The 13,394-nt window shown below is 44.9% G+C and overlaps 1 protein-coding gene across 1 annotated transcript in view; it reads left to right on the top strand.

Annotated features, from left to right (window-relative positions):
* The window catches only part of rarga (retinoic acid receptor gamma a), a 42,710-nt gene extending 30,202 nt beyond the window's left edge, over window positions 1-12,508 (top strand). Inside the window, 8 exon segments of the mRNA XM_085442742.1 lie at window positions 6,792-6,940; window positions 7,149-7,290; window positions 8,144-8,307; window positions 8,639-8,815; window positions 9,118-9,322; window positions 9,494-9,652; window positions 9,818-10,129; window positions 10,132-12,508. Of these exon segments, the coding sequence (XP_085298868.1) occupies window positions 6,792-6,940; window positions 7,149-7,290; window positions 8,144-8,307; window positions 8,639-8,815; window positions 9,118-9,322; window positions 9,494-9,652; window positions 9,818-10,129; window positions 10,132-10,187 (1,364 nt within the window). The 3' untranslated portion in view covers window positions 10,188-12,508.
* The last annotated feature ends 886 nt before the right edge of the window (window positions 12,509-13,394 follow it).

Raw genomic sequence — 13,394 nt, 5'->3', positions numbered from 1 at the left:
GAGAGGCAGATGGTTGTTATGGCCCCTCTTCCGGAAATCTACAATGATCTCCTTGGTCTTTTTGGTGTTTAAGACCAAGTTATTGTCGTGGCACTATGACTCTAGTTGTTGCACCTCTGTCCTATAGTTTGTCTCATCATTGTTGGATATAAGTCCATTGTTGGAGACACTCTTAAGCACAAAAAAGCAGCACATGCTCTTCAGTGGCTACACAGGAGCAGATAATATGTCCATGTCTCCACCATAGCTTGACCTGTGAGTGAATGGGTACTTGCAGTAGCCTGTTATCATGCCTGGATTTATAAACTTCTGCCTCACGGTAAGAACATCTCCCATTTGCCATAAAACACTAGAGACAAAACCAAACAGACAGACGGACAGCCAGTTTGACAGGAAACAATCCAGCAAATGAATTAGGGGCTGTTTGGGATGATTTCTCGCCTGTTTAGGAATGCTCGATCGACTCAGGTTAGCTGCTGTTAAGGGAACTGACTGGCTGGGTATTGCTTACGTTCCCAGTGATGTGTTCATTCAGTGGTAATTGTCAAAATGTACCTTTAATACTTCATGTATTAGTCTTATGTGGAACTTTGTTTTGTGACACCTCTAGAGACCGTAATGGAAGGAAATGAATCGTTGTGTGGCTCAAAATCTGGCTGTCACATCAGTCATCTGAGTGCCTCCACCCAAACGGAGTTGGGCAACCTGTTGGCGGTTTGCTGCCAAGCAAAAGTGAAAAACTGATATGCATCATTGCTTCACTGAGACACTCAAAGCAGAAGTTTCTCAGAGTGGCTTTAATACCTTACAGGATCTGTGGTTTTATGCCAGTTGAAGGGGACTGCTGATTCTTCAAGAGTTACTACTTATGCATGGATTGCTCACTCAGAAGTCAGGAAGCCACAGTCATTTTGTCACTGCTCTGCCAGTTTTGATCTTAGTCTCTCTGAGTTCTTCCTTCTTAACTTCTTCCAAGTGACTGTATAGAGGAAAATGCTGCGATAATGTGTATTTGGCAGAGTAAACTCACAACAGAAATCAGTTAAAAAGCTGGGTGCATGATTTTTAACATTTTTTTTTAACAGTGATCTGCATCCTATGTAACGCCAAGTGAAAAGGCAAGAGAAACCGCTTTGTGTAGTGTGTGCAAACTCTTTGGCGTGGACATTTACATGTTGAGTGGAAATGAACTGTGTGCTGCTAGTCGTGGGCGTGTTGTTCCTTCCAATAGGAGGTTTGCGTTTGCATGCTTTGGTGTGTGGTGCTTCCCCAATGTGCCGGAGTGAATACTACTGTTGTTGTTTACATTATCCGCCTTTCCACTCACTTCCTCTGACAGAGCAAGGCTGCAGCCACGGCTGGGCTACTTCTACTTTTGTAGGTTTCTATTGTTGTGGGGAGGAAGCAATAGCAATTGAACGAGCGCTAGTGGCCTTGCCAAAGACAGGCAGGTGAGAGCCAGGGCTACAGATGGTGAGAGGAAGTCTGGGAGGACGAGAAACAACCCGAGGATCAAAGACTCAGGGTTTCCCTCGATGACTGCTTTCTCCTCTCTCTTCACCTCGCCTGCGCGTCTGTTTCTGCTCTCTGTCTGCTCCCTTGCCTGCCTGTGAACTGTCCTGTCTTCTTGACATGATCAGTGGCCCAGCACTGTGCTGGGTTGCCAGGTTTGGGTTCACTCCTCAGTCACTGGAGGTGAGCTGTGCTCCTCTGTGGTGGGCAGATGAAGAGTCAGCTGGAGCTCACGGCAGGGATGAGGAGGTGCATTTTTTCCACAGATCTGCACTTGACTGTCTGGTTTTTCCAGCGCTGGTCATAAAAGGCCACTGACTGTCTGAAATATTTTTATTGACGTTATATTTTCTTCATTTTTTCCTTTCCTTAATACCGTCTTGCACTAGTTTGGTACAAGGACATTTGAAGGAAATTTTATTTGCTGGGTTCATTGGGGACAGGCGGCTCAGCAGACGAGTTTGGCTGTTTGAAAGCAGCTTGTGTGTTTGTTGACAGGGCTGTGTGGTGCAGGAAAAGGGGGGTGCACGCTGCCAAATGTTTGCTTGCTGACTCCATCAAGAAAATATCAAAAGGCCCTTTATGAGGTGCTGTAAAGAAGACCAGGTGTTTTGAGAACACCACCAGACTCCAAGGGTAATTCCACTTTTTAAAACATGCCCCGGGGATACATTCTTGTCCCACCTGCTGCCTTTCCTGCTTTTTTCATTTTTAAAGGAAAAAGGGGTAAAAAAGAAAAAGATTAAAATGTGCCTTGGCAGCAGCTTGTGTGCCATGTCACATTGTGTCATTCTTCAAAAGTCCACAGTTTTGTCATTAGTACTGACAGAAGCCATGAGCAAATGGGAAAATGTTTTTACTCAACATGCTGGTCTGGCGTCAGATCGCATGCATGCGTCACAAATGTTTATCGATGTTTGTCTCATTGCTTTCTTCTGGTTCCCAGAGAATGGGTTTAATTCCCTTCAGGAATGTGTTTCTTAATATCTATTTTCAAATCTCAAACCCGAGCCATCTCCTGATTGGCCGTCTTCTTTTCACAGGCGTGTTAGTGTGTCAGTCTGTGGGAGACCAGGTGATGAGCTTTCTGACAGCTGTTGAAAGGCGTTGCTACTGCTCATCACCTTTAATGAAAGTCCCCCCTCCCCTGTCAACACAGTCAGGAATTCCTCCCATTTTTCTCAGTGGTTTTGTTCCTCCACTTCTTTGTTTCTCTCGGTTATAGGCCGGTGCCATTTTGAGTGCTTGTGTATATATATATATGGGTTATATATAGGTGAAACAGAATAGCAATGGGAAATGAGAGCACATGTATGGAGGTGTAGCAGTAAGGGATACTGAGAAGTGGCTACAAAAGCCAGTGACGAAGATCCTCCGGAAACGCTGGTACTGAAAAGAGGAAGGAAGCAGGTCTGTTGTGTGGGACCTTGTAGCAGAAGCCTCAAGAGTGATAGCAGGAAGACATGGGCAAAACAAAACAGAGAAGGAGAGTATTATGTGCTGGCACCACTGACAAGGGTGTGGTACTACTTTCTTTTCCTCTTTCATGAAACCCATTTCTTTACAGAAACCTATTCGTGTGCTGATGGTCGGTCAGTCGTACCCTATGGTGCTGTAGCCTCTGCCATGGTGTAGAGGGCCAAAGGCACCCTTGAAAGCCCCACCTAGTGTGCCAGCAATTCTCCCAGCCCACTGTTCACCATCCTCTCCCAATCTGCTGTCCTTCTGCCACTACTCTCTGCCCAGTCCCCAACCCTCTTTTCACATTGAACCCTACTGTGTGCCCCTCTCTCCCCCTCTGCCTCAAAGTCTCGACAAGAGGTACAACTTTACAGGATCTTTAGTGAAAATAGAGGTGGAGACAAAGGCCACGCATGCCCGTGCATGCAGTTTAGCACTAACAGGGAAAACATCAACAGAGTGAGTCGCACACATAGAGGAGGGGGTGTTTTAATGGGGACTGGAATTCAGTGGTGCACTGTTACAAACAGTCCGGGCATTTGCAAGTGAAATATACACTACAGAGACAGAGCAGAGCCGCTGGCTGGAGTTGCACGTGAATGCTGGACAAGCACAAAAATAAACACCTACACGTATCCTACAGATGTATTGCACTGTGAGTGCACTGGGCCCAGAAAGAATACGTCTAAGCGTTTGCTCTCACATGCCAAGGCTGGAACTTTTGGAGCAGTGTCGCACTGAAGATTCAATCACTCCAACAGGTCACGTACTCAAAATCTGCAAGCCTATTGTGAAAGAATACTTGTTACAGTGCCAGAATGTCATATGCTGCTCAGTTAAGAGGAGTGTGTTGCAACACAAAACAGGAGCTGCATAGTCATGCGTTTGCTCACATACATTAGAAACACTCCTTTTTTCCAGCTGAGTGAACAGCAGGCAGCCTCAGTGTTGCCAGGAAGTCTTCTGATTATTTCTTTAGTGTTTCTCCTTGTTCTGGCTTTCTTTTCTCTTCTGTTGGATCTCTTGATACTAAAGGGAGTTTGCTTGGCTCGGTTAACTTGACCTAGAATTCACTGTAATTGACCTAGTTGAATTCACCTTCAGCTACACAGCTATTTCTGTCTTGTGCAGTTATATTTCACATCTAATGAGGCTGTGCTGAATGCTGCAATGCTCATCCCATCACGCTCAAGTATTTTAGTGTAATGTTGCTGTGTGTTTGTAGTTTGTAGCCACTGAGTGTGTTTATGGGACCAACTTGCTCAGTGGCAGGGGGACCACTTGTGCACAGCAATGCAACACGGGATCCGAGAATAAACTGATACTTAGCAGGAAGCTAACAGTGACTGTTGATAACTTAGCTATACCTTCTTCTTGCCTTTCTTTTTCTTCTTCTCCTCCCCCAACAGCAGCACCCATACCACCTACCCCACTCCTCTTCTCATCTGTCTGTCATCAGCTCACAGGCCTTAGACAGCGGATTGTCATGCAAATGGTGCCCCAAGCCTCAAAGCGCTGATAAGGAGGGCCTCTCATTTCACTGGGCTTTGTTTTCTAAACAGTGATGAGCTGAGTTGAAGAGACTGAGAAAAGGGGCTCGGGGTAGCTTTCTGAATGGGCCCTCTGACTGTGGCGCCCTGGGGTAAGTGGTACAGGGGATTTGAATGGAGTAGGCTGAATGAGGCAAAGTCTTGGAGGTGGATTCAGGAGTCATGTTCTCTGGCAGGAACCAGGTTCAACGTGTTGACAGAGCCTGATGTATTTTGTCTGTCACCGCTGCCCGGGTTTTCTCCAAGATGGACTTTCTGTGTTTGGCCCGCTTTCTTTATCCATTTAGACGGTGTCAGTCAGTGTTCGTTACTTGACGCCACATATGGTTTGTCCTTTTCTAAGGGGTTGTCAGCGCTCGGTTTGGAGCCTCATTTGCTGCTGTTATTATTGCATAAACAGTGGTTCATGGTGCGTTCAGAGGGTTTCTGTTCTCCCACTGACCCTGCCGTTTTGTTACATTCTGGCCAAGGAGATATGAGACTTGCTGTAGAAACATTCAGGGGGCGTAAACTTTGGATTTTAGATTGATTTGTGCATTTGGCTTTGGGATTGGTCTAAAAACTAATGGAAAACATCTTTGACTTGAGCAAAATGAGGTTTTCAAAGGAGGACTGCGGATTTCTGAAGAGTCGCATATGAAAAACAGATGTTTAGGCAGCAGGCAACAAATAAAAAATGTCTGATGTATTTCTGTTACTATCATTAATGAGGTAGTTGCAGGCCAGTCAGAGCAGCTACAGCAGAAGTAGTAGTAATCGTCAACTTGGTCTTGAACAAGACTTGCCCTCAAGAGCAACTTTGTCCTCCCCCTCTCCCCCCCCTCCCCTTCCCCTTTCTCTGTTTTATATCAAATTCCTCTTTTTACGCCCTCTTTTTTTCTCTCCTTTTTGAAGTCTCCTCTCTCTAGTAAAAAAAGCCATGCTGGTGGTTTTTGATTCTGCTTTGGGTGTGAGAGGGGGGAGTAAGTTGGGTGGGGGGGTGGGGGGGGGGTTGTAGGTTAAGTTTAGGCAAGTCCTCTGTGCTTTCCATTGAAGGTGCTGGGGAGAGGTGGGGGCAGTAAAAGTTAGAATTTTAGAGCCTGCCTGTTTTTTATTTTATGATTGGCTTTTTTTCTCTCTTGCTCTCTTTTTACGGGCTGTGAGCTACAGCTGGTGGTGTGAATAGCTGCCCAAGGTGACTGAGTCCCAATAAAGTGCAGGCCAGCCGGGCTGGGGCCTCCAGTCCAGCCATGGGACTGCCTTTATAAGCCAACTTACGAGCCTAGTCCTCTGTTAAAACCTGGCAGGGCTGCACTGAGGAATTTAGGGCCAGGAAACAAGAGAAAAATAGGGTTTGTGTGTCAGGGGATGGTGGTGGGATGCAGAGTAGGGGGTTGAAGTTAGAGGGTGACCAAGGGTGAAACTGTTTGTGTGCAAGTGTGTGTTTGTGGTTTTGTGGCATGTGTGGTTAGCATCTTATATTTCTCAGGGGGAGTATGGAATCCATACCCTGCACACTTGAACCTTCCAAAAGAGCCTATATGGGGTCCACTTTGGAATATAATGAAGTGTAATGTACCATATCAAGTATGTGACTCGAGTAAGCACTGATGTCACAGCTGTGCCTCAGTTTTTGAGACATAGAATCAGGGCTCTGCACCAGCTTTGCGTGTCCGTGCATTTGTCATGTGCCTGTGCTGTGCGTGCAAGATGTTCACACGAGATGTTGTCAATGTGTGGAATGAGGAAAAGCCAGCTTTGACTCTTGACTTTTCTCAACTCATTAGCTCGCTCTGTTACCTGCCCTTATCAAAGAACCTGTCAGACACTGTCAGTTACATCTTAGTGATGTAAAAAGCAGTTTTCTCACAGCTGTCAAAGAGCCCTTCTTCTCTTATTTATTGTCTTTACATAGACAAGAGTTATATGCGAAGACAATATGACAATATGTTCTATGCGATATCCCCAAAGGGCCCCTGAGTTTGGCTCCTTAGTGATAATTGGTACCAGGAAATGGGAACACTTGATAGTTCATATGTTATTTATCTTTTGAGACTTAAATGTGTCTCACTCCACGTCCAGGCAAAATGCGAGCATGACTGTTAATCAGTGTCTGTTGGTGGAACCTCAGTCATATCTGCCGTGTCATTTCTTAGTGTGGTTATCTATCCACATCTGCTACATGTATTCACAACTCCACATGTGGCCTTTGCAGAGTTAGTAATAGTTGTACGATAATGATTAGTAACTGATCATGTGCTCCACTGTCTTTTCTTTCCATGTTCACAGCGGTGGAGACCCAGAGCAACAGCTCAGAGGAGATGGTACCCAGTTCTCCGTCTCCACCTCCCCCACCTCGAGTCTACAAGCCCTGCTTTGTGTGCCAGGACAAGTCCTCCGGGTACCACTACGGGGTCAGCTCATGTGAAGGCTGCAAGGTGAGAAGAACCAATCTTTTGAACACTGGGTTTTCTGAAATAGAAAAAAATTTCGATTCTCTATTTTGCATTCACATGATAAAAGAGGGATGGACAAAGGGCAGGCTGAAAGAGATACAGCGATATGTCACAGCCTTTATAATGATAACTGTATTGCACATTCTCCCTTGCCCTCTTCCCTTTTGTGTCTTGCTTCCTGATGTTCCAGGGTTTCTTCCGTCGCAGTATCCAGAAGAACATGGTGTACACTTGCCACCGAGACAAAAACTGTCAGATCAACAAGGTCACACGCAACCGTTGTCAGTACTGCAGGCTGCAGAAGTGCTTCGAGGTCGGCATGTCCAAGGAAGGTGAGTCCCCCTCTGTTTGGAAAACTGGGTCACTCTCTCACTTGCACATAGAGACTGAGAAACTAGGCAGCAAAGACAGAAGCAGATGATGAGCCCACCAGGGGTGGTGATCAGGGTGAGGCTGGGCACTGTACCAATCATATGACTAATCCCTTTACAAAATGAATCTGACTTCCTGTTTCACCACAAAACCTCGCCCCTCTGGCCAGCAAACAGACACTGCTTTCATTCATAAAGACAACACGGGAGAAAACAAGATTTGGGAGTTTTGACCAACGTATTGAGAACAGGATTCACGCCATTTGCGCAATCAGAAACACCAGCTTGTTGGGGGGGCCTTTTTATTTCAACCTTTTGTGTAGCCAGCTGCGTGTAAGTGGCAGTTTCTTGCCCTTCATGAAGCCCGGGGGACATGTATGTGGGTGTAATGTTTGTGTGGGATGTGTGTTAAGACCGGGATCACATTGTGCCTCTGCTATTACTGGATATCCTGAGAGGAAGGAAAGTATGGGAGGAGGAGGAGGAGGTGGGAGAAGAGGCAGAGAGAGGGAGAGAGCGTACTGGCTTATGTGCACCGGTCAAGTGGATAGAGAGATGGACAAGGAAGCCAGCGGGTGATAAGAAGGAGATAGCCAGTGTCCGTGCCGGGCCTCAAGGAAATATGTTAATGCTGTTAAGAGCAGAAAGGTTCTGGTTTCCACTAGCGTGTAACTTCTCCTTGGCAGCAGTGAAAGACACTGAGCATGAATGCTGAGTTTGTTTTCAAATGTCATTACAGATAGATTAAATTAACTTTCTGTATGAGCTTTAACATTGTATGTGGAACTAATTTTGTTTTCTCCCCTTTACATAGCGGTGCGCAATGACAGAAACAAGAAGAAGAAAGATGTGAAGGAGGAGGTTGTTCTTCCGGAGAGCTATGAGCTAAGTGGAGAGCTAGAGGAACTAGTCAATAAAGTCAGCAAAGCTCACCAAGAAACTTTCCCATCACTTTGCCAACTGGGCAAATACACCACCGTAAGTCGTGCACATAAACCCCTATCTTTCACTGCTGCATTTGGAAACTGTCTCTCAGCTACGTCAGCAGTGAATGCTCCCAGATTGCATGCTTATGAAAATTCGCAGTAACTTTCCCAACATAGTGGTGGCTTAACTAATGCAGTTCCCCATTAAGCCATCTGTGTGGCCTCGGAATGATTGATGCAACATGTAAATGGAATTCTTTCCCCACAGTTGACTGATGTAAAATGTAAATGTGAGGCTCGGTGAATCTTGCCTTTGATACAAACGTGGTTGCACACCTCCTCTTGTATGACATGCTGAACTGTGGGTGTTTTTGTTTGTTCAGAACTCCAGCTCGGACCATCGAGTCCAGCTCGATCTAGGGCTATGGGACAAGTTTAGTGAGCTTTCCACCAAATGCATCATCAAGATAGTAGAATTTGCCAAGCGGCTGCCGGGTTTCACCAGCCTCACCATCGCTGACCAAATCACTCTGCTTAAGTCCGCCTGCCTGGACATACTGGTGAGGAGCTTTTGTTTTCCCTTCTGCCCTCTTCACTCACTTTTTGTAAATAAATGATTCTGTCAAAGCTTATGCTGAAATATGGGTATGCTTCCACCCGGTGGTAAGAAGTGGCAGTGCATTCAAGTTTGGCCAGATAATGCAAAATCTATCATATATACACAACCAGACTGGAGTAGTTGGCTACCATTTTGAGCTACTGCAGATATTTTTAGTGTTGTAAGAAGTCATATTACACTACTTTACATTTTATTTACATTTTTTAACGTTCAAAAAGTTTTACACCTTGTTTTGCTTTTCAGATGCTGAGAATCTGCACACGCTACACTCCAGAACAGGACACTATGACGTTCTCAGATGGCCTGACTCTGAACCGGACTCAGATGCACAATGCGGGCTTTGGGCCGCTTACAGACCTGGTTTTTGCCTTTGCAGGCCAACTTCTACCCCTGGAGATGGATGATACAGAAACCGGTCTCCTCAGCGCCATCTGCCTCATCTGTGGAGGTACTGCAGCATGCACCTACTCTTGATTGGTCTGTTATAAAGTGGAAAGGACTTTAACAAAATAAAAGTTAAACATAATTGATTTTTGTATGTAAGAGATTATTTAAAACTGTGCCATTTATTTAAAAAAAAGAGAGAATGAGAACATGTGTTTGCTGCTTTTTTCACTAGACCGCATGGATTTAGAAGAGCCCCAGAAAGTGGATAAGCTACAGGAGCCTCTGCTTGAGGCTTTGAAGATCTATGCCCGTCGTCGCCGCCCCAACAAACCCCACATGTTCCCACGCATGCTGATGAAGATCACTGACCTCAGGGGCATCAGTACGAAGGGTAAGAATGGAGAGAGTGCTTTCTAAGATTGAACTCTGTACACTTTCCCAAGGTCCTTGCCAGAAGAATACATCTTTTACAGGACACTCTACTAGTTCAGCTTCACTCTTCCTTTTATTCTTTATGATGTGTCCATGTATTTTGAGCCTTGCTTTCTATTTTCAGGTGCAGAGAGAGCTATCACTCTGAAGATGGAGATCCCAGGGCCGATGCCTCCTTTGATCAGGGAAATGCTCGAGAATCCGGAGGCCTTCGACGACCAAACAGAGAGCAATGAGAGCCCGCCGCCTCCACCACCGCCCCCACCACCACCCGCGCCTCCAGCCCTGGTTCTAAAGCAGGAGGCTGAGGATGAGGACGACAGCTGGGCCACCGAAAACGGCAGCGAGCCATCACCGGAAGAGGAGGACGAAGACGACGACGACGATGTGGGAGATGAAGATCGAGACAGGGGCTCGGACAGTGACGGGGAGCCCTGGGTGTTTTAACTTCCATAGATGGGTTGAGGAAAGGCCTTGCTCGGAGGGCGCAGTGAAAAGAGCATTTCACACACACACACACACACACACACACACACACACACACACACACACACACACGCACACACACACACACACGCATACAAGCATATAAGTAAACATACACATATATAGCACAACCTCATTCACTCTTCCACCTCAAGAAAATGCTGGCCTTCCCTTCTCCCTCTCTCTCTCCTGACTGCACATCACTGTGTCCTCCTCCACTGAGCACAGCAGAGCCTTAAGCGTATAAACATTTCTAACTCAGGCCACACGGTCCATGACAAGTGAAATGCAGAAAAAATGAGAAGTCAAGGGAGAGATGACGGTAAACCAGATGAACTCCTGGCACGGCCAAGAGAGAAGTTAACGTGACAAAAAGAACATAACCTCTTTGAGAAAGCTAAATGTTTGTTGTTTTCTCCCCCCCCCCCCTTACTATTGTTGTTTATATCTAAACAGGGGAACCTCCAAACTAGACACCAGAACTAAGCAGTTGACTTTGATTGATTACAACAAGCACATTTAGAGCAAGAGTACAGGGCAAAGCCAAATTGAGTATGCAACTCTTTTGTTGTTATTTTTAAATATTGTTTTCATTCTTTTTTTTCCTTTTTTCAGTTTATGAATAAGTCCTTACATATCTATATACCATTATATTTTGTTTTTTATTTGTTATTCTGGTTTTATATATGAATCCTTTAGACAAGTTTTTATCTTTGAAGAGCTTTCCTGAGAAGATATTCAGAGGGAAAGAAGGGTAATCAGAACTGGCTGGGTCTTCCTTATCAGCTACATATGCTTAGCTCGGGCTTCTTGGAGCACTTTGGCTCCCTGTGGATGATAATCAACCCAGGACTTTCTTTTTTGTTGCAGTGACTTAACCAGTTTCTGTTATCAGGTAATTGGCATTATTCTTTTATGCTGTTGTTGCGGCCAGCATGTGCTGTCAGTGCAGGAAGTATCTTTGTGCCAAAGTTAGGAACAGTCATCTGTGGAGCACGAGTTTAACTACTGGCAGGGACTCCAGATACAATCCAGCGGTCCTCATGGCAGAATGCTCACTCACATGTGCACTAAAAACACACTCTAATTATCTTGGACAGTGTATCCACAAAAGCGCAGAACAAACATACACACTCCTTTCGCTCTATGCTGAGTGGTAGCAGATGTGCCAACCTGGCACAAAGTGCCGGGATCGGAGATTCAGACTTGACCGTATATATGTAGCACTTTTGTGATCATCTGTTTAAGCAAGGCACATCTCTTCCATTAAGTATAGAGCAGCTGTCTGTGAGCATATGTCCCAGTTAGCATGTCAAAACTGATGGTAACATCAACATATTAAATATGACGGATCTTAGAGCTCTCCCTGATGATATCAGTAGATTAGCACACTCATTCAACACAGATAAAAACACCCAAACATACTAGTATCATATGCATCAACACAACCATTAAAGGCATATGCAAAGCAGGAATCTTTATGGAAGACATTTTGGAATCAGACTCAGGGCTTTTCAGTAAGGACCAAACCCTAGCTGCTTCCCAGCATGCTAGAAACAGGCAATATTTATGCGTGCATTCTTGACTATGCGATTCTCAGCCCCACTTTGTGTAAATAGAAGATGACAAGTCTGAAAAACAGCATGGATACCAGTCTGACTCTCCACAGAGCGAGGAGGGACCACCATCATCGCCATCCTCATCACAATCACCGTCCCACCTGCGTTCACACTGGTATCCATGCAGGAAACTGCCCCCTCATCCCAAAAAGCCATTATATCATCTTGTCTTCTTGTGTATATTCTCACTTTTTTTGAAGAAGAAGAACAGTGGAGGATTATGTGTTCTCATGTATCATTTCTTTATTGCCAAAATGTCACAGTGGGCGATCAGCTTGGAAAGCACGGCTGATATACAGTACAGAGGTTTTTCTCTCCCTCTTTGAAGCAATACGAACATAGTTTCTGTAGCAGCGAGAGGTCCCATCCTCTAAATATGGGCAGGTCTCCTCATTGTGTGTGTGTGTGTGCGTGCGTGTGCACGTGAGTGTGAATGCTTTAGAAAGTTTTCAGTCATGGGTGGATGTCCTTGGCATGGTGCTGTCACACAGAAACTCTTGTGTGACCTCATCCTTTCTCTCTCTGCTACGCCGTCACGGTGATAGTGACGGTAATGCAGGCAAAACTTTGAGATTATGTTATGTGTTATGTTATTGTTTTTTTTTTTCAACATGGCCAAGGTGTTGTTCTTCCTCTGTTTATGTCAACTCTTGTCATACAAAGAAAAGCCATATAAACAGTGAGAGGCACAATAAACTACTTTTGAGAGATTCCTGGACTTTTCTTTATTACCATTTCTTTGTGCTAAAAATGATGTGATGTGTAAGTTCGCTTATACCAGTGTCAAACTTATGAAACACAGTAAACTGCACTTTTGAATGAACATAATCATTCATTACCGGGGTGCAGCAGTAGAGGGAGCTCTTGCACTGTGACTGTAGGGTGTGCTGCATGCAGCTGCGTTTACTGCTTGGAGGATAAGGGCAGGGTCTGTTGGGTCATGGAGAGCTGTGGGTGCAGAGGCTAATAAATCACAGCCTCCTGCTGAACAAGGACATCAGATAAAGGTCTGTTCCTAAGATTTGTTCACTCTGCAGTTAAAGGAGTGCAGGTGGCAGCATAAAAATCATCAGAGAACGACTCTTTTCCTCTGCTTTCATCTCACTGTGATCAGAAAGTTAAAGCATATCTAGCCATGAATTCTTTAATGAAAGCTGTACGAGAAGGCTGCAACAGCACAATAAATTATCTCAGTTTTTAGATGCATTACATGATATATCAATTATTATTTGGTGCCATTAAGCTTTGGCTCAAATGAAATAAGATAAAATTACATTTGGCTGTGCAAATTTGTGGTAACATGTTTTAAAAAATATGCCCAAGTATTAATCATAAAATCCATTCATAATGAAAATATCATTTAGCTCCTGCATAGCTGTTAATGTGGCTCATGTTAGAGGTCTGCTGGAGGAAATGAAAGCGATTCTTCTACAGTCAGTAAGCTGCTCAAGCCAGTGCGCTCAAATTATACTGAAACTGTGTGAAATTTGAACTTGCAGAAGTGACCCAGCACTCGCTAATGGCCTGTGAAAGGACATTCAGTCACTGAACTCAAGTCAAAAGCTTTGTCAGAGTATGCTGTGCAATCTTTAAACC

Source organism: Copadichromis virginalis, linkage group LG20 (assembly GCF_057382275.1).
Source record: "Copadichromis virginalis isolate Kocher_CV1m ecotype Utaka linkage group LG20, C_Virginalis_male_GT1.1, whole genome shotgun sequence".
In the NCBI taxonomy this organism is placed as follows: Eukaryota; Metazoa; Chordata; class Actinopteri; order Cichliformes; family Cichlidae; genus Copadichromis; species Copadichromis virginalis.
This window is presented reverse-complemented; position numbering and strand designations above follow the sequence as displayed.